The sequence below is a fragment of the Vombatus ursinus genome, unplaced genomic scaffold, assembly GCF_900497805.2.
Source record: "Vombatus ursinus unplaced genomic scaffold, bare-nosed wombat genome assembly UNPS02014945.1, whole genome shotgun sequence".
Classification (NCBI taxonomy): Eukaryota; Metazoa; Chordata; class Mammalia; order Diprotodontia; family Vombatidae; genus Vombatus; species Vombatus ursinus.
In genome coordinates, this window is record NW_020954723.1 from 27,834,298 (window position 1) to 27,856,960 (window position 22,663).

Here is a 22,663-nt window from a genome sequence, read left to right on the forward strand (position 1 = left end):
GGAAGTAGTCAAATGGGAAAAAAAAATCTTTGTATCAAATTTCTCTAATAAGGATTTGGTATTCAAGAAATGTAAACAATTAATAATATATATGACTAATAGCCATGCCCCAATAGTTAAGTGGTCAAAGGACATAAACTAACTTTCTAAAAAAAAAAGAAATGTAAAGTATTCCCAACTACATGAAAGAATGCACCAATCACTAATAGGAGAAATGAGAATCAAAATAACTCTGAGGATCCATCTCATATCCTGAAAACTGAATAAACAGATAAAAAATGACAATACTCAATGTTGGAGGGATTGTGGAACGACAAGTATATTAATACATTGCTGGTAAAGCTTTAAAATGGTATAACCAGTTTGGAAAACAATCTGGAATTATGTAGATAATTTCTGACATTTGTCCATAAAATGTCCATACTAGAATGTCTCTTTCAACCAGAGACTCCATTACTGGGAGTTATACTCCAAGGAAGTCACTGATAAGAAAAAAGTTTCCATATATACACCAAAATATATATAGCAGCACTTTTTTTTTTGATAGCAAAGAATTGGAAACAAAGAATTCCCATTGGGGAATGGCTAAACAAACTGGTATACAAATGTAACAGAATACTACTGCGCTGTAAGAAATCACTGATATGATGAAAAAGGAGAAGTATGGAAAGATCTGTATGAAATGACAAAATCAAGTAAGCAGAGGTAAGAAAACAATATACACAGTAACTACGGCAATGCAAACAGAAAGAACTACATACCAAAACTCAAAAGTGAATGCAACAAAATTATAAAGATCAAGTAGGACTCAAAGAGATATGAGAAAACACCCTCAACATACCCATTCTTGAAGGTGTGAGGTCCACAGGTTACACTGTAGCCTGTGAACAACTTACATGTTTTCAGACTTTTCTATATCAGCTGTGCTGATTATTTTTCCCTCTATAAAAAAATACTCCATATTATATAAGGATGGCTCTTGGGCAGAGGCAAGGGAAAGGATATTTGAGATAATTATGATGAAAGAAACAAAAGATAATAGTAAAATCTTATATAAAAAAGAAATGGGAAGAGCATGAATTCCTGGAAAGAAGATGGTCTGAGGGAAAGCAAAGAGGCAGGAGAGTGTAGGACTAGATATAAAGATAGCTTTAGAGTTCACAACCAGTAAGATATGAAGGACTAGAATTAAAGCTGAAATGATAGCATAAAACTAAAGTTTAGAGGACTTTAAATATTCTGAATATGACAGGCTGAGAAGTCTGCACTTCATCCTATACACAGTAAAGAGCCAACTAAAGACATCTGACCAGCTAGGTGGCAGTCAGATCTATGCTTTAGGATAATTATTTTGGTATGAGAGAGATGGATTAAAGAAGGGACAGAAGAGAGGTAGGGAAAACAGTTAGATGATTTTAATAACCCATGTGAGAGATGAGTGATGAGAATCTGAACTAGGTTGACACCAAGGTAAGTGTGAGACACAAAAACAGAGGGACAGATATAAAGGGCAAATCATTAAGCTAGATTAACTAATTAGATAAGTGGAGTCAGCAGGGGAGAGTAAAAAGAAGAAGAACCCTGTTCATCTTAACTGTGATCTCTAATTCCTCCATCCCTTAATTCTTTCCAGGGCCATTATCCCTGCAGTGGCTATTTGTGACAAAGGATAAAACTCTCCACCTATCCCCATTTTGATCCATCGCCAGTAATCTTGACCTTTGTCTTGCCACTGGACTGGTATGACTTGGGAGGAGAATTTGAGGTTGATGACTTTGTACAGCTCTGCCTCCCTCAAATCCAATTCACATGCAAATTAAGACATCATTCCTGTGATGTCATTGGTCCTCTGAGAACGAAGGACCAACAACAACATGAAGGTACTGAAATGCTAAATATCTCCTCTATAGGCATTTCAGTGGCATACCCAATATTTAAAAATATATTATCTCCAGCACTGACCCCTTGAGCCCAGTATTACAGTTTCAACTACTTACTGTACATTGCTACCTGAATATGCATCTCAAGCTCAAGTCCAAGATCATACGCATCATTTATTCTCCTCAAAAACTATTTCTTCCTCTTGACTTTACTATTTCTGTTAGTGGAAAAAGTCCTAATCATCAAGGCTTACAAGCTTTTGACTCTTCTCCCTCGCTTCACACCTCACATCCAAATTCTGTCCAATCCTATATAGCTTCCGCCTCCAATGTTTCTTGCACTCAATCCCTCTGATTTCCAATACCATTCATTTCTTTTTGGACTACTGACCTGAGTACTTTCTACCATTCACCTCCTCGACATCCTTTCCTATCCTGGTGAATGGAGCTAGAGGAATTCACACAAGCAATGCTGACTGAATAACATGAATTTAAAATATATCTATCTACAAATAAGCCCTAGCTACAGCAAAGCAATCCTTTTACCCTTTGCTAATTGATTACTTATTAATAAACATTTCAATTCAATAAACATTTATTAAGTGCTTACTATGTGCTAGGCATTGTGCTAAACAGATATTTCATTCAATAAACATTTATTAAATACCTACTATGTGCAAGGTATTGTGCTAAGTGCTGGGGATACAAAAAAGCAAAAGACAGTCCCTGACTACCTAGCACCACCAAACTTTCTTCTCTCTTCAAATCTCTCACACTTCCACCTCCCCCATCTCAGCTGAATACCAAGCCTCTTACTTTACTGAGAAAAGTAAGAAAATTCAGTATAAGCTCCCTCTTCTATCCTTCATCTGAAAACCCCTTGCATCATCTTCTATTCTCTCCTCTTTTTCCCCAGTTGCATAATGAGGTGGTCTTTCTCTTTGCCAAGGCTAATCTCTATACACTGAGCTGGAGATTGCATCCTTAATTATCCCTTCTATCTTTAATGTTCAACCACTCTTGATTCTACTGGTTACTCCCTTCCTTCAAATGTTATGAAAGTTTCCAACATACTTAGGGGTGGAAAAAAACCCTTCAATAAACCCTTCCTTCCCTTTCTCCATCAAATCCCTAGCAGTAGTTGTCCTAGGATCTAACTGCTTCTCCCACTTCTCCTCTTTTTCCTTCTCCTCTTCTCTCCTCTCCTTCTTCAACTATTTGTAATCTGGCTTCCAATCTTATCACTCAACTGGAACTGCTCTCCCCAAATTACCAATGATCTCTTAAAGGCCAAATCTGATGATCTTTTCTCTCTTTTTAATCTACTTAAATTTTCTACTGCATTTGACACTACCGACCAAACTGTCCTGAATACTATCTCTTCTCTAGGATTTCATAACATCACTTTCTCCTATTTCTTCTATGATTTGTCTAGCCACTTCTCAGTCTCCTTTGCTGACTCATCAGCCATTCTAGCCTCATTGGACATTACTCCCTCCCCTGTACTCTGTGATCCAGTCAAATTGGACTTCTCTCTGCTCCTAAAACACCACACTCTATCTCCCAATCTCTGCATCTCTTCAATGACCATTTCCCATGTTTGGAACAAACTGTCCTCACATCTGCCTCTCCCAAACCCCACTTTTCAGCCATTCCCCATTTGATGAGCATCCCAGCAATTTCCAGTTTCTTCTACAAGTACCTCCTTCTACTTGAAATCCATACTGAATTTTAATTGACTGTCTAAATCTGTCAGTATCTGTCTTGTCTACAATATCTTTCCCTTTCTAATCTCTGCCTCCTTCAATCCATCCTTTATATGGCTTCTGAATAATTCTCTTAAAGCATTTATTACTATTCCACTCAAAAATCTTCAACGATTTTATCCAAACAATGTCCAAACTCATCAAACTGGCATTCAGGGTTCTCTTCAATATGGCCTCATCTTATCATTACCAACTGATCTTCTACTAATCCCCTAACATTTATGTCCCAATCAAAATGTAATGCTCACTGTTCTTCAAACATTCTCCAGGCTTTCTAAATTCCCTATCTTTTCCAATGCTGTATCCACTACCTAGAATATACTTCCCCTGTCAAAATCTTATACTTCAAGATTCAACTGAAATGTCACCTCTTCAATTAAGTTTTTTCTGGATCTTCTCAACCAGATATAATCCCTTCCTCTTCTGAAAGCCTATAGAATTTTGTACTTATCAAAGGAGTTTTACCAACTCAGCTTTGTCTTCATCTTGGTTACTCCTAGTTGGTGTATTCAAAGGGTGCCAGGGATCCACTTATGCTAGAATAAAACATTCGTCAAGTTCTCTTCTTCTCTCCTGGGTATAAAAACAGCCCTAATTGCCCCAGACCACTGAGAGAGGCTGGTTTCCTAGATCTAAAATGCTGTGCAGCTTCATTTCCCAAGTATACAAAATAAAGAATGAGATCAGGTTGATAGTGAAATGTTATCATGAAACAGATACCATATATCAGTTATGTGTGACAGTGTTATGTATCTGTGAGAAAGGTAGACAGATAATTGTGCTTAAAATTAACAAATCCCATAATTAGATCAACTGAGTATAGAGGCTATGTCTCTATTCTTTGAAATCTTGGACTACTCAAGGTATTGAATAAATATTTTAAAATAGAATTTCAACAACATATTGAGGCATCATGGTGGCCTGGAAAGAAGGATCAATTTAGAGTTAGTGGTTGCTGAGTGTAAGTCATTTAATCATTCTGGGTTTTAGTTCATTCATCTGCAAAATGAAAGGTTTAGATTAGACAGACTTTTAAAGTTTCTTCTAGTTCTAAATTTATGATCCTTTGATTTTAATACTTCAAGGATGTCTGACTTAATCAGACTGTAGACTTTTGGATCAATACTACTACTACTCTACACCTAAGTAGACTTTCATTATGACTTGACAAAAATTCACCCTCTGTTGTCAGCCCTTTAGCAGCAAACATAGGTTGATTCCTAAAAAGTATGCCACTACTAGCCTATCCTGAAAGTCTCTCCAACTTGGTAGGATTCCCCAAAGCCTCCACTCTACCTACATGGTCTTCAAGAACCCAGGGTCACCTCCACAACATGGGAGGAATTAAGAATTTAATTGAAATTTCATATTAATTTTCTGTGATTTCATATCAAATATGAAGGTGCTGAGGCTTCAACTTTACTGAAACAATTTTTAAAAAATCAAAATCTTAAAAAAAAAAACCCAAAATCTTTTATTTTACCTAGAAGCTAAGTCATATGACACTTAGAGATGTGCTATTAAAACACTGCTAACCTTTTAGAAAATATTTTTAGGCAATATTGGGTACTCAAAGGTCAGAGGATGATACCATAATAACTTTATTCTTATTTTTCTTTCAAATCATTTCACCATTAAAACATTTTTTAGAAAAATAAAATTAGACAAATACTATTCATGTTTATCAGCCTTTATACTACATATTTCCTGAACTGAGGCACCCAAATCACTAACTCCATTAGTTGTTTTGGCAGCAATATCCTATAAGAACTTCAATATAGATTAATTATACTTACATAAAACTGCTTCTATACATCTCAATTAGTACCAAATAGGGTAACTGTTTCTTGTAATCTGCTTCACTTTCCTAGAATTAACTAGGTCAATGACAGTCTATAACACTAATAAGGAAAGCTTAGAATCAGTAGAAATATTCTGGCCCACATTCTGTTAAATGCAGCTTATATCCTACATTACTATGGTGGAAGCAGCAACAGGCAAGCTTCCTAGGACACAAGATAAAATGCAGTGTAGTGGAAAGAGAAGTAGCTTTGAAATTAGCAGACCTGGGTTCAAATTTCACTTCTGACAATTACAACTTATTTGACCTTGGGCCAAGTAATTTAGTAACTATGAGCCTCCATTTCATCTGTAAAGTTAGGGGAATGGAAAATGACTTCTGAGGCATCTTTTGGCTCTTTTTCTAATATCTTATGTTCTTTTGTTCTGTGAAATGAAATGATTGAATAATGGATTTTATTTTTATTCTTGTAATGATTTTTTCACCCTAGAGAACCTATCCCAATTACCACAGTGGAAGTTCCTTCAAAGATAAATATCCCAAAACACTGAATGCCAATCAAATGCATCAGGACAATGGTTTAAAAACATCTGTGCAGAGTTGGCCCTGAACCATAGGATTCTCCTAAGGTGGCAATTATTGTTGCACATGATAATAGGCCAAGATAGTCACAAAGTACACACTAACAATAGGGTAGTATTATTTCATTCAACAGGTAATCTTTACAGGGTAAAGCAAATGCCATGATAAAAACACTTGGGAGGAGCCATTTTAGTTTTTAGGTTAATCACAGCAGCTATATTCACAACCTTGCGATTAAAGTCAGCATATTTTCAGAGCTCATATGATAATTTTCATACTAATGTAACCAAAGCTGGAGGTAAAAGAGATTCAAGAAATATTCCAACATTCCTAAAGCTACTTCTGCAATGGCACCATTCTTTCCCTATATCTTAATCCATAAAATAAGAATAATGCCTTTCCTGGCAAGGGATGTTGTGACAGGATCTATAGCACTTTGTGAAACTTGGAGATGAGCACTATACTAAAACAACAGAAAAACCATTCTAATATACAAATCAAATATATACATTCTAATATATACATTAAAGATGGCCTCACAAATGAAGGTAGCAGGCATTTGGCTCTGTCCCTGAATCAATATCAAGTTAAAGGGAGGTGAATTGGCTTCCTTTATGTTCTGTACACCTCTTTAGCTCCCATGACTGTCACTTGCCAGGTAAGGGAGCTAAAAAAAGCATATAGAAGAAAAGAAGGATAAATGGATCCTTAGTGTTTTCAAGCATCAATAATAGGGACAAGAATGAGAAGTAGGTTTTTGGAGATGGCCATTGGATGGCCAGGCTGAAAAAGAGGAATTGGATAAAACATAAACACTAGATCGTTTGGATTCATGGCATAGTTACTTATATGAGACTATTCCACAATGAGACCCACTAGTTAAGTAAATGTTCTTGGATGTGGCCCTCAACGGAGCTGCCTTATGTTGACTGTTACTTCAGTGTTACAGCAAGATTTATTATGTAATTACATGTGCAAAACTGCAACTCAGTGAAGTTGAAAGTTAGGATGAGGAAAGTGGAACAGTATAAAACACCCTAGAATCGAAAGAGAGCACTTCCTAACAGAATAGCATTCCTGAAAATTACTTCTGCTGCCAGAAATATAAAGCGGGTTGGGGCAGATGAAGAGAAGAGTGAAGGCTTTGGTGGAAGATGTTCTTTTTTAAAGAAATTGTTATTCTGAACTTGACAAACACCAACAAATAACATTTTCACATAACAGAAAAAGAGGTTTGCAAGCACCATGTCCACCTTACTTCCTTTAAAAAGAAATTAAATAAATTGAACGTGTTAATTGCAAAGCTGTCTTGCTTATCTGAATCTCCCTCTGCTCTCCTCTCCTTTGCTGCGCATTCTTTTAAATAGGTCACTGGTGCCACTTTTCTTTCTTGGTGTGGCATCACCATCACTCCACTGCCTGCCCCACCAAAATTGTAGCAAATAAGCACAGTCGAGCAAAGCAATATATTTGCTATATCTGGAAATGTACCTGTCATTCTGCACCTCTGGGGCCATCACTCCCCTGTCAGAAGATGGGTCCTCTAGAGTCATGGTTGACTATTACATTGGTCAAAGTGCTTAACTCTTCAAAGCTGCCATTCATTTTAGTGTTAAAGTCATTGAATACATGTTCTCCTGGTTCTGCTCACTTTACCATGCTTCACTTTACCAGTTCATATAAGTCTTCCCAAGTTTCTCTGAATCCATCCCTCTCATAATTTCTTTTATCACTATAATACTTTATCATGCTCACAATATGTTCAGTCATTCTCTAACTAACGGGTCTAGTATTTAGTTCCTTCCTACACTCAAAAAGTATTGCTAATTTTTATACATATGGGTACTTTTCTTCCCTTTTTGATCACTTTGCAGGATAAGCCTACTGGTGCCATCACTGGGTCAATAAGTGTACATACTTTGCTGCCTTTCTGAGAATAATTCCAAACTATACTCCAGTATGGAGCACTACACAGCTCTACCAATAGCGCATTAGTGTGCCCATTCTTACAAAGCCCTTCCAATAATAGTTATGTTCTTTCTTTGTTATCTTTGTTAATACAATGGGTGTAAGGTAGAACTTCTGAGTTCTATTATTTATGAGTTGTAACTCTTGTTTTTTGCCTAATTAATCCTTACTATTTGGGTACACTTTTACCCATCAGCCTTCACCCTGGTACAGCCCTACTCCAATGCTTCATTTCAGAATAAAGATAACCCTAGATTTTTGAAGGCTATAACAGTCAAGCACAATCTCAGAAGTTCACACTGAGTCAGAAAGATTTCAAGTATGGTTCAGGGACAGATGGCCTCCTTGCTAAAAAAAAAAAAAACAAGTATAACTAGGTTCAAAGAAGCTCATTACAAAAGGCCATCGTATGATTTAATTACTTAAATAAAAGAACTCATGATGTCTATCATCGCAAGTGCTGAGGGGTTATGATTACCAGAGTAGAGAATACCCACTGCAAATAATGGACCTTCTACAGTACTAAAGTTGGAAATATTTGTTCGAGACTTATGTTTGAGCAGGTGAACAAAATTGTAAAGGAAAACCATTTTGTTATGGATTTGGATAGGAAAAACATTAGCAGAAACACAGGATTGTGGTGCCTACCTACATACAAGAACATAAATGAACAATGATTAAAGATAAAAAAAAAAATCATAACAGAAAGAAGAAGAGCAACATGGGAGAAGACCAATGCATGGAAATTACATTTACGATCCACGTTTGCAAGGCAATAGCATAGAGATAAGTTAATTACGAAATAAAGTAATTTTAGAAAATGAGCTGCAGATACTTCTAAGACAACGTCTTTCATGTTTAAATTCCAGCCTAGGAAATTTGAAGTTAAAATACATTCAAATAAGATCATATCTGAATTAGACTCTTGTTCCAAAATAGCTTGCCTAGAAAAACAACAAGTTATTTAAATAGGTACAAGCATCCTGGACACTGCAAATAATGACTGAAGATAGTCAAAGGACAATGTTTATATGACTGCAATAAAGATTTCTGGTCAACATATTAAGTAAAAAAGATGTGTATACACACAAGCAAAAGTATAAAGTAGCCTCCTACAATTTCTCAAAATTGGTAAGACCTTAGTCTTTTGTTACTTAATTCTAATCAAAATGATTATTACAGAGTATTTACAATTCGTTTTGCTTTTTAGTAAAGTAAGGAAAAGAAATGTTTTTCTTTAACAAAAAAATATCTAGACAAGGTTGCACGATTGTGTGACTAAACCTTGCAATTATAGATTTAAAAGGAAGAAACCTGCTTTGTATTTTAAGTTCATCAGTATCATTTCATTTCATTTAGCATACAGAGTGAGAGGATAATGAGCCTAAAACCCTAACAGTATTAATTCAAAAATCCATTTGAGAACAAGCAAATCAAATATAATCTCACCAATCTTCAGACTACTTTTGTTCAATGGGGAGCTCGATCTTGTTCCTAAGTAATTAAAAGCCAAGAAAGTTAAAGTGGGTGTTTCAAATGTTTTCAATAACTTTTTAATGCTTGGAAACAACCGCACACATCCTTAAGAGTGGCATGGCGGCATTTTCCTACTCAACAGATGCTTAAGAGAGAGAATACTTCTAATCGTTTAGTTACCATTTGGAGAATTTACATTAAAAATCAATCTGTGAATTTTTCCACATGAAAAGTAAAAAGCACTAAATGTATTTTTTTAAATACTATGAAAGAATAAAAAAAAAATTCCCACATCTGCTTTTACAGGAAATGATTGCTGAGCTACTTTGCTACCGAGAAAAATGAAAAAGTCATCAGTTCTATCATTACATAGTGCCCAAAGCTCTCCACTGATATAAAGAATTTAATATTTTGAATGAGTATAGCAAAATAAATGAATTAAAAACACTACTTACCCTTCTGATAAAAAAATTTCCTATAATAGTATGCGCCAAGATCCACATGTTCCACAATGTATCTCTTTATTCTATCTAAATGCAATACCAAATTTTCCTTGGGCACTTCAAGTACAGCCACTCCTGCATTTGTGCAATGAGAGCTAAGAGTAGATTCAAATGAGGCACTTTCACTACTGAAGGAACCAGAATTTGATTTGGATAAACTGATCTTCCTTTCTCCTTCTCCACCAATCTCATTTCGAAAGTATGGACAGCTCATTACAAGGTCATTACTCTTATCATCTCCTTGGTCCATGCTGAGGCTTCCTTTAGAATTCAAGTCCTCAGTACTGCCCATAGGCGAACTGAAACTTGCAGAGTGAGATAAAGGTCCAGAAACTAAAGAAGCAACAGCAGCTGCGGATGCTCCTGTGGTCGTATTTCTCCTTTTTATAACGTTGTGCCTGTTTATAATTGCCTCGTTCAAGTCAAACAATATACTCTGGACATCATAGTGACCAAAACACTTTGGACAAGTCCAAGGCCTGACAGAGTCCTCTGATCGGTTGTCTTCGAGGTCTGATGATTTTCCAAGTTCCCCTTCACATTTGGCATTACGCAACTTACGAAAAATGGATGAGTCCCCTGTCTCTGACTTAGAGCGTCTCTTAAGTGGTTTCTCCCTTTCCTTAAAAAGTCTAAGGTTCTCTCTCTGCGTGATCGGTCCATCTATCACATCCAGAGAAAAGCCAGAACCCTTGCTTCCACTGGCTATCAAAAATTCACTCAGTTTTGTTGGAGTTGGGCCTCTCTGATCAGATTTGTCTTCCTTGTACCCCTTCAACAAATCAAAAAAACTTTCTCCTGAAGTCCCTTGCTTATCTATTGATGATGTGCTACCATATTCCCTGTGCAGTGATGGACCAGTTTTGTATGTGGGTGAAATACATTCATCAAAGCTGTCCACATCAAGTTCACTTATAGTAATATCACTGTTACTACGTTGTCTTATTCTGCGAAGGGCTTTCCTAGGGGAGCTAGGATAAGCTTCAGGCATGAGAAATCTGGAATCCATGTTCTCCGATTGTCTTGTTTTGCTTTTAAGAGTGTTCTGTATGCTTTTCAACATGGCAGAGTCACTGGAGTTGAGGTTAACTGAACTACCTTGACTTCCAGGACTGCCTTTGGAGGACATGCTGTCAAGGCAGCTTGATGTCTCCATTTCTTGACTTGAACGGCTAGATTCTTTAACATTGTCCTTCCTTGGTGGCCAATCTGCAATCCTTGCCCTAACCCCCATCTTTGGGACCCCTGGAGTGGAGGTAATATGGTGGGAACCTTCACTTCGAGGGGGGCCCACAGGAGCCATGACAGAAGAACCCAAACTGCCATTCTGCGACCTGAAGCGTCGCATGTAGAAGTCATCAGTGTGAACCTTGGAAATCCCATCTGTTCCAACCATTGATGCTCTTTCAGTGGCAACAGGTCTTTCAGTCTGGGACCGCTTCAAGCTGGTCATGATTTAAAAGAGCTTAGTCTTAAATGACTACAGGAAGCATGATCATCTCTTCTGTTTACATGTATACTTCCCTTCTGAAGAATAGTTTCCAGAAAAAATAATGGTTGCATGAGACCTTGATCATTTTCTTTGAAGAGGTAAAATTATGCCTTGCTACCAGCAAACTAAAGATTCAGGTTTCAAATATATTAAAATCCATAAAAGTTACTGTACTAAATTTTAACAGGTTGCTCTTCTCCAGAAAACTTGAGTGGAGTTTACATCAAGAGATTCAGCAGCTTCCACAATTCAATCATTTTTCCCTAGAAGAGAAGGAAAGCATGAATTAGTAATTTCAGATAACTTTTAAAAATCAATACCTAACTGCCCAAACTAGACAAATTAAAATAAAGATAGAATAAATCCCATATTAAGTTCTACATTCCTCTGCAGAGCATGGTAAAGGAAAGAGATATATGCAAGATTTTACAAAAATCTTATTTAAAATTAATTAAGGATCTTGCTTATGTGGATATTAATTATACTACCCTAACAAGGGTGTAGGCCTCCAATGACTATTGATATTGTAAGACAAAAAAACTCAGCTAAGCTATGTAAAAATAAGACATAACCAATATAATTCAAATGATTAGATGAAATGATTGCATAATCAGTAGTTTGAATAGACTAAAAACATTTATGCAACTGAATATAATAATCAACATCAGTAGGCACTAGGTAATAGAAGGCAAAGTTGGAGTGAAGAAGACCTGATTCAAGTCCTTCCTAGAACTGGAACTGTGAATATGAGCAAATTATTTAAAAAATGCATTGATGGAGGAAGCTTCTACACTTGGATTACCCTATGCCAATGAAATTATAACTCTGCCTCAAAAAAATAATCAGCTTTAATATAGTAGCTTCTTTCTCTACAATTCAAAATTTATAAATTTCTGTTTCTATTTTACATATTTCTATTTTGCTGTTTACACAAAACAAGAATATTTTTAAAAATCTTCAGCAATCATCTTCTTATGCCTAGTTCAGCACAATGAATTCCGGAAATATTTCGCTCATTAACATGTTTTGCTCATTGACAAAATAAAAGCATTTCCTACCAATAACCACACCCTTCACCTCCCATCAGTTCAAAATTTTAAAGTCAAAAATGCTCTCCACACAAATCCTTATTGAATGATTATAAAGTATTAAAAGAGTGCAGGTAAAGGGGTAGTAGTCAAGGGAGGAAGAGATTGAGAGAATTTCCTAATAAACAATGTAGTCAGGTTCTACAAGCACAAAAAAATCAGTATAAAAGTCTGTACAGCTGTGACACCCTAAAACTAAAGCAGAAGATTGTTTTCCAAGACTCCACAAATTACACAAGATGTGGCCTTTATATTCTTGCCAAATCCACGTTTCGAAAGATACTGCTGAACCAGCACTCCTTTCACAGAGAAGTATTATCTGAAAATCTCAGCTTCTGAAACCTTAGGTAAAAAAATGCCACTGAGCCCTCTTCCACAGTAACAGGTACTCCACTTCAACAGTAATTAAGCATCTAGCTAGTCAGCCTTTTGCTTTGAAAATGCAGCACAATTTAATTTCACTAGCAGTACACAGCCAGGGTTTAAACAACCAGCTGCTATTTATAAGCAAGAACATTTAGGGGGTGTTTAAAAAATGCAAGCAGACTGCAGCGTGCAAGGCAAGAGAGAGTAGAATACAGGGCTTGTGGCAACAACACAGTCATTCAGATAAATGCCAGTTGTTTTCACCTAACCTCTTTGTTGCCATCCTCTGTCAAAAAGATAATACTTTTGCATAGCTATGTAATTAAATCTAACTCAATGCTTTCTGGCTATTTCTTTTGCTAAATGAATATTATTTAGCTTATATTTTATACTGCCAACTTCCACCAATCAAATCCTACCATTTCGAATTTTAAGCTTTCAAACAGAACAGTGAACTCTCAGTGTAGCAGTGGAACCTAACCTAGCCAGCAAGCATTACACTATTTTATAGCTGAGGTCCTAGGGAACCATATAAAATGAACTGAAGGCCAGAAAAGTAGCCATGCAATATACAAATTGACTGTGAGACCATCTCAAACTAAAACATCTTTTGACCTTTTTTTTTCATAATGTGTTCCTGGAACCTCTATCACTACCATATACGCTTCTGCTTCAAAGACTCTAAATTCAGTCTAGTACTAGAATCTGATTTACTTCATTATTGTATTAGGTAAAGATTATTAAGATGGAAACATCCACTGGACTTAAGAGTTAGCAGCTTTGGATTTGAGTCTTAGCTCTGGTACTTTCCAACTGCATGTCAACTGGCAAAGTAATTTAATCTTTGTGCTTCAATTTCCTCATCATAAAAAGGGGATAATAATATTTTTGCACTACCTATGTGCTCCTCAGGATTGCTGTGATAAAAGAAATAACATGTAAAATACTTTGCAAATGTTAGCATTTTACCATTACTATAGATTATAGACACTTATATTTATATTTACATTTATGTATTTATATATTTACATTTATGCTACAGACATCTATGGCCAAGCTTGAGAATCTATCCATTTGTAACATTGCTCCTGAGAAGGAGCATTACAAATTATAAACAAATGATTTTAAAATTAACATTTGGAATATAGCCCATTCATAATGGGCTATGTCTTATACATCTATTTTTAAATGTCAAATTCTATTTAAATATGGTATAAAATTGTTTTATTTTGAAAGAAATACTAAGAATCTTTTGTGGTATATGTTGCTATATAAGCTGTGACTTTGGAACTCAGATTTGCAGAAGTGGAAGGAATTGTGAAAATCATTTGGAACAAACAATCTGTTCATTTTACAAATTGAAGAGCCTAAGGTCCAAAATCACAGAATCTCTGAGATGGAAAGAACAACAGAGACCCTCTAGACCAACCCATCCCCCAAAAAGGAATATACTCCCCAAGTGGTCTTCTAGCCTACAATCAAGGACATTCCCTCACCTCCCACCTTATACCAGTAAAAAGAAACATACCACTACCAGAGGTAACTCACTCTACTTTCAGAAAGCTCTAACTTTTAGAAAGTCCCCACCCCCACCCCCACCCCCTGGCATCAATCCTAAATTTGCCTTTTTGCAACTTTTACCCATTACTCCTGTCCTGTGAAACCAAGCAAAACATGTCTATTCCCACTTCCCCATTACAGCCCTGCAAATACCTGAAGACAACTAGCATGGTCCCGTGCTCCTCCCCAAACCCCAACCAACTCATCTCTAAGACAAACAGCCCTAGTTCAGCCGATCAGTTCCCAGGTGGCATAAATTCCAGCCTTTTTTCCCATGCTGGTTGGTTTCCTCCAGGTTACCAATTTCTTCCTAAAATATAGTGTTCAGGACTGAACATAGATTATTAAATATGTAGTCTGAACTGGGTGTTAACACCATCATCATTAATTATGATATTAATATAATTAATGAAATATTTAAAATAATAAAAAACCAGCAGCTAACATTTAGATAGTGCCCAAATGATGATATTAGTCCTATACATTATACTTTCTTAAAATAGTCAAAGATTTCATTAGCTTTCTTGGTTGCCATGCCACAATGTTGACACATACTGAATTCATAGTTCACTAAAACACCCTTATAATCCTGATGCTGACTGTTTTTAATTGTATTATGGTATGATGTTTCATTTGATAAAGCACAGTTTTCCCTCATTTGTGGATATGTAGATATCTACATATATGTGTGTATGTATATATATATATACACACATACGCACATATACACACACATACATATCATATACACACATATATACATATTATATATACATACACACACACTCTCACTCACTCCACAGTTTTAATTATAGACACATGGGGTGGCACTTAATGTGCTAAAATGAACCTATTTTTCTTCTGTTAAAAATAATGCTGATGTAGAGCTTGAACAAATCTGACAACATTCTTAAGATACATCAAAATAATAGAAATGGGAGAAATGTTTATCATTAAACTGATCTTCACTCATTTATCAAATCATTCAATGAACACTTCAAGACTGCCTCTTGCATTTTCAGCCCTTTACTGAATATTTCTTATAGAGGACACAAAAGATATATATGGTATAGTCCCTCTTGTGGAGTAATTTATAATCTAACTGAGAATTTGGACAAAGGTATAGATTCACTTAAGTTTTTTAAAAATATCATTCCTTATAATAATTTTTTTTTAGTAAAACTCAATAGTTAAAAAAGTAAATTGTTCTTAAAAAGGAAATTTGCTGCTGCCTCTTATTCCTAATTGTAATAGTGAGATTTATTCAGCAGTATAAATACAGAGTCAACTTTGAATTTTTAGAGTAATGGGAAGAAATCTTTGAGACATTATTCAAATTCACATGCTGTAAAAAAAAAAGAGAATTTATTAAAATTTCAGTTTAAACAAGTCAGGAAGTTATAAAAGCATGGAACTTGTTTGATGATGTAACATCATCACTAGTTAACTCTACCTCCCCCCTCCCCCTGCTTCTCAGCTAATCTTCTCAAGAAGACCATCTATATTCAATACCTCCGATTTTCTCACTAGCTTCTAATGTCTCTTCAATCTAGTAGCTTCATCACTACACTGAAACTTATTGCTTTGATTGTTTAATAGCTTAATTGCCAAATCTAATGGCCTTTTCCTGATCTTAGTCTTCTTGCCTTCTTTCTAAAATATAACCAAAGCCTTCACTCCGTTAGTTTTTTTAATGACTACTCTTTACTCTTTACTTTCTGGTGTCCTCGACCACTCTTTCCTAGTCTGCTTGGTTGAATGTCACATCCACTTAACTTGGGAAGGTCCCAAGGTTTTGTCTTAGGCACCCTTCTATTTTCCCTCTATACAATCTCACTTAGTGATCTCATTAGCTTCCATTAGAAATCAAATGGATCAAAAATCTACACATCAGCCACACTGCTTTTTGCACCTCTCAAAATATTCAGAAAAATCTCAAATTCATCATGTCTGAAATTGAACTCATTATCTTTCACCCCAAACCCTCCCTTTTTCATAAGGTCTCAGTTATTACTGGGTGGATCACCCTCAGCTTCCAAAGTTCTTTTCCAGAAGCTCTTATCTAGTTATACTATTTCCCTTTCAACATTCTCCACCTATGGCTAATAAATTCCATTAGCTTCCCATTATCTCCAGCATCAAAATAAAGTATCATTTTTGGTTCCTAAAACTCTTCACAACTTCCTTATTTTCTAGTCTTCATATACTTTATCCCTCTTTATGTAATCTACAGTCCAGCATTACCAACCAACTTGCTATTAGTTTCTTGCACATGAAACTCTAGTTCACTATGTCTGTACCTTTGCACTATCTTTCCCTTTATGTCTGGAATACTCTCCAACCTCATCTCTGACTTAGTTTCCCTGGGTTCCTTCAAGATGTGACTGAAATTCCATGTTATATAGGAGGCCATTCCTAATTTCACTAAATATTAGTGCCTTCTCCTTTGGGATGAACTACCATCTACTTTCTATATCTTGTATGTATCTAGTTATTTTCATGCTGTCTTAATTAGAACGGGAGTTACCTGAGGGTAGGGTTTCCTTATCCCTTCATTTGTTTCCTTAGATACAACTTTATTCATATCCTTAGTTCCTGGCACACAAAATGCTTGACTAATTTCCATATATGACTTCTAATTATGAAGTTCTACAGAATATTACCAGTCATTAAAAATACAAAACAAGCTAAAATATGTCTTTTGGTCTTCCCAGTAACATTTTCTTGCACCGAATTTTCTAATGAAAACAAGGTCAGAAAGAGGCACAATAAATACATAAATAAAAGGAATAAACATTCTCAGTATTTATTGAAGTTATTATGTAAAATGAATTCTTGTACTTTAATTTAAGAAGTGTGTTCTCCCTTTGTTACATATCTCATTTTAATGCTGAGAAAGCACTTTTTATCTCCATTTTAGAAAAATGAGTGTGTGGCATGTTCAAAAAAGGGCTGAATTTAGTGTCACAATCCCAGTTCTGTCATTATCTGCATAATCTTAGGCAAGCTATTTTATCTCTGAGCCTCAAGTTTTTTAGTTGTAGGTTTGGATTAAATTGCTCTCTAAGACTCCCTCAAACAATATTTATGATCCAATGACCTGTAAAAACAAGAAGCTACACAAAAAGATATATCATAAAGTCATCCTTATCACTAAGTATGTCCCCATCTCACTTCCCCATCCCTGTGTCCTTATAATTCACCTTCCTCTATAAATCCAGGACTGATTTGGAGATGAGTTTTCAGCTCTTAATATAACCTATAGACTCTTTTCAACAACCTAGGAAGCATTATTGAAACCATAACCTAAGGCACCCATGAAATACTGAAGGAACTGACAATATTTAACACAGATTGGGAAAGCTTGGGAATATCGTAAGTTTCCCAATATTTAAACTGACGATATGAAGACGTTTCACTGCCTCCACTAAGGACAAAACAACAGAAAATCGACTAAAGAAAGGGAGATATTGACTGCATGAGCCATATGTACAGTACCATTTATTCCACATGTGATTCCAGTTAATGATCCTTCTTTTATCTTATCCACAGTTGGATGTAGGTGCTAATTAGTAATGAAACTTGCAAAGGAAAGAAATGATCCTAAGTAATCAAAGACTGCTTTACTGTTGAATAATCACAAGCTAACTGTATTTAAAGCTCCTTCATGATTTATTCATTGGGTTTCTGTTCTATTTCTTTGCTTGGAGGGAGTTGGGGTACAGACAATACTACCACCTGATTTTCTAATATGAACCCTAGACACGGAAGCAGGAGATCTGGATTCTAGTCACAGCTCTGCTACTTGAACAAGTCATTTCCATTCTTTGGAACACAGTTTCTTTATAGCTAAATTGGATGCTTTCTAAGAAGCCCCTTCCAATTCTGAAATCACCCGATTCCTATACAGATGGGGAAAAGTATGTTTTGGAGTCCATAACTTCATAGGCAAGGTATTAAGCAAACAAAAAATATTTATTATGCACTCACTGTATGAACAAGGGATGCAGAAGTGGAAGACTTGGTCCCTGCACTCCAGGAGCTGTCAAATTATTTTAAGTAACTAGGCTAAGAGCAAACAATAAAATGTTTTAAGGGTTACACTGTGACACAAAGCCTATGTCCTATAGGAATTTGATACCACAAAATTTTACTGAGTGTATTTATGGCAAGGAGACCAAAGAAGATGGCTATCACTGAGGGCTGGAAGAGTCAAGAAGGGACCCAGGAGATGTGAGACGGTCAAGTTCTTACCCATTAGTTTACCACCTGATCAATGACCACATGTCCTACCCAACAGATCACTTTTTTAAACGACTGAACAAATGGCTGTGAAAACCATTTGCCTAAAAGAAAAGAGATGGCCCTTTTTTAGAAATATGTATTCTTTCAAATATAGCCATAAAACTATCCTTACTGATAACTGATAAATGTCCATTATACATAACATTATATTAATCAATGTTCACAATAAGGCAAGGAAGTGCCTAGCCTCAAGAACAAAGGTCAGACACCTTTTAACACAAGTGTATGAAAGTAGCAACTCTTTTCTTTTGGTGGGAAAGGAAAGAAAGAAGGGGTAGATGACTCAGGAACATTATTATTTACTAGTAGTTAAAATATGTGTAAGGAAGATAGAGGAAAAGAGGAGAGATGTAAAGAGGGTGGGAAGCTAAGTTCAGGAGCAGCCTTAGAAGTGAAGAAAAGGAGATTGAGCATCCATTTAGCTGTTTGTTACCTACAAGAAGGAAAAAGAGGTTTTCCACTGGTCTTCTTAAAAGGGATGATCCCTACCTCTGCTCCCCTCAAAAAAAAGCCTGGATGCTACATTTCAAGAATTCATAAGTGCAGTTACTGCAGACAGCTGTTAGAACCAGAGGACAAGGGGAAGTTAAAAAGAAAATACTAGTCATCTCCTGAAAGGAAACCCAAAATGAAAATACCATTGCCAAAATCAAGTGCTCCCATATCAAAAAAAATATATATATATGTGTGTATATATGTGTGTGTGTGTGTGTGTGTGTGTGTGTGTGTGTGTGTGTGTGTGTGTGTGTGTGTGTATATATATTGAAAGCATTCAGAAAGAAGCAGTTTGTAAATATTCTTACTATATTCTGTGGTACTGAGAACTGACTACAATACTCCAGATGTGGTAGAATGCAATGGGACCATTACCTCCCTCACTACTTCTTATTGTTATAATAAAAGAACTTCACATTTAGATAGTGCTCTGCACAACTCTATGAAGAAAAGAGTCCAAGTATCAATACGCTCATTTTATAAAAGGGCAAGAACAGCCAAGGAGACGGAGTATCAGAAAGAAGTTAAATAACCTCCCTTGAGTCCCATCACCAACCACCACCACCACAAAAATAAAATCTACTCCAGCGATAGCTAGAAAATATACCAGACTGAATCATGCTAGTAAAATCAAAGAACAGGTCAGAGTGAGTCATCTGTCTAGCCTGGTTGGGCACAGAGAGACAGAAAGAATAAGACATGGAGATGCTGGGGATGAGGTCAGCTAGGAGCTGCTGTGTGGAGAACTGTGGTGCAAGGAGAAAGAAAAGAGAGGCACTAGAGCAAGAGAGGATCTCAAATTCATATGGAGGTACCACAATGGCCCACAATTCAGTGACCAAGGACCACACATCCAGGGAAGATTGACAAGAGGAACTACCCTATGATTAGTTTTCCAGGGTAAAGAGCAATTGCAAACCCTAGGTGGTATACTGAGAAAACAGCTAGTTCAGAAAAAAGCAAAGAGCTGGGTGCCTCAGGCCCAAGAGCAAAGCAAGAGTTCAGTTCAAACTTTTGGCCCAACATGAAGCCTGCAGAGGAATAACTAGATCAGTAAGCCCAAATCAAAGGGATGATAACAGTTCTGTCCCTCTGAAATTGCAAAGCTTCCCAGCTAGCTGATGGTAGCTAAGTCCAACAGCACTGCCCTGGTGCTTAGACCTAAACTCAGATCACGAACTTGCAGAACTCAGAGCAGGGGAAACAGATATAAGCCTTTTCTCTGGAAGAGATCAGTCTGAAAGCACTAACAGTCTGCAGGCCCCCAGTATAAGGTTTCCCAGAAAGCCTGCAATATAACACTCAATATCTCTTTTAAAAAAAAAAAAAGCAATAATAAGACAAGACCTTCCCTCCAAAAGTGCACAGAGCCTGGCACTAACACCGAGTCCAAAATCAAGAAATGAGCTAGAACAATGAGCAAGAAAGCAAATGAAAAAGAATCCGACCATAAAAAGCAATTACGGCAACAGGGACCCTCAAGATATAAATCCAGAAGAACAGAATTAATTGTAAAACATCTACAAACAAAGCCTCTTAGAAACACACAGCTTGGACAAAGAATCAATTAGAATTCCTGGAACAGATGAAGCATGAGTTAGAGTTTGGGGGCAGCTAGGTGGCACAGTGGATAGAGCACCAGCCCTGGAGTCAGGAGGACCTCAGTTCAAATCTGGCCTCAGACACTTGACAATTACTAGCTGTGTGACCCTGGGCAAGTCATTTAACCCCAACTGCCTCTCAAAAAACAAAAAACAAACCCAAAAAAGGAGCTAAAGGGTTTAAAAATATTTTTACAAATAAAATGACAGCACTAGAGTGGAAAAAACTGGGAAAGAAATGAGTCATAGAAAGAACTGGAAAAATAATTAACAGTTTAGCAGAAGAGGTACAAAACTTTGCTCAAGCAATAAACTCCATGAAAATTAAAATGACACCCCCAAAAAAGACAAAAAGGTTAATGACTCCATGAAAAAAGAACTTTTTTAAAAAATGAAAAGACTGAAGAAAAAAAGAAAAAAATACAAGGTATCTCATAGCAAAAACTTGGAAAACAGACTGAAGGAAAAAAATTAAGAATTGGACCACCTGAAAGCCATAACCAAAAAAAGAGTCTAGACATCATTTTCAATAAAACTGCCTAGATATCTTAGATCAAAGGGCAAGGAGGAAATAAAAAGATTTCTTCACTGGTCACCTCTTGAAAGAAACCCCAAAATTACAACTCTCAGGAACATTACAGGCAAAATCAGAGTTCCAGGTCTAAGAAAAAAACTGCAAGGAATGCCCCCTCCAAAAAAAAAAAAAAGAATTCAAATACTGAGGTGTCAGGATCACACATGATTTTAGCAGCCACCAAGTATGGAGAACTTGGAATTTAATATTCTAAGAAAATAAAAGATGTCTTACAACCAGGAATAACTTACCTAGCAAAACTAAATAGAATCCTACAAGAAGAAAAAAAAAAACAGACCTTTAATGAAGCAGAGGACTTTCAAGCATTCCCAATGAACAGGTCACAGCTGTGTAGAAAATTTGACGTTCAAACACAGGAGTTCAAACACAAGAGAAACATAAAAAGGTCAAGATGGATGAATAATTATAAGAAATCAAAATATTAACATTTAAATATAGGGAGATGATGCATGTGTCTCTTATGAATCCTATCTTCATCAGCCGTTAGAGAGGGAGTCTAATAAACAAGCCTTGGGAGTGGAGTTGTTCTATTTTGATGATCTTAAGAGAAGAATGGAAAAAGAGGAAAATGCTGGGGGTAAAGGGCTACAGAAAAGAAAAGGAAGAGAAAATTAACTCACATAGTCAGGGTGTTTGTATAGATATCTATACAAATGAGGAGGAGGAAATAAAGGGAAGTAGGCGACACTTGGCCCTCACTCTCATCCAAACTGGTCAAAGGAGGGAAGCTCGAGCACGCGCTCGTGCATACGCAGATACAGACACAGACACAGACAGACACACACACACACACACACACACACACACACACACACACGGAAATAAGAATGAAAGGTGAGAAAAGGGAACTAGAGGAAGAATGGGTTAAGAGATGTGCAAAAATATTTATAGCTCTTTTTGAGGTGATAAAGAATGATAAGCTGAGGAGATGCCCATCAATTGGGGAAATGAATGAACAAGGTACAGTATACAAATGTGATAGAAGAAGGGGAATGGTTTCGGAGAAACCTGAGAAGACTTATATGAACTAATGCAGAGTGAAGTGAACAGAAACAGAACAATTTATGCAATGACAACAATATGGTAAAGACAAATACCTCTGAAAGAATTAGGAACCCTGATTAACATAACTAGAGTATTAATGATAAAACATGCCACCCAATTCCTGATAGAGAGGTGAAGAAC

At 36.3% G+C, this 22,663-nt stretch overlaps 1 protein-coding gene across 7 annotated transcripts in view; it reads right to left on the bottom strand.

Annotated features, from left to right (window-relative positions):
* SIPA1L1 (signal induced proliferation associated 1 like 1) overlaps positions 1-22,663 on the bottom strand; it is a 375,977-nt gene that overhangs the window by 151,246 nt on the left and 202,068 nt on the right. For all 7 annotated transcript variants that reach the window (XM_027844736.1, XM_027844738.1, XM_027844739.1 and 4 more), the window contains one exon: positions 9,929-11,731. In XM_027844736.1, the coding sequence (XP_027700537.1) occupies positions 9,929-11,429 (1,501 nt within the window). In that variant the 5' untranslated portion in view covers positions 11,430-11,731. The remainder of the gene's footprint in view (positions 1-9,928; positions 11,732-22,663) is intronic.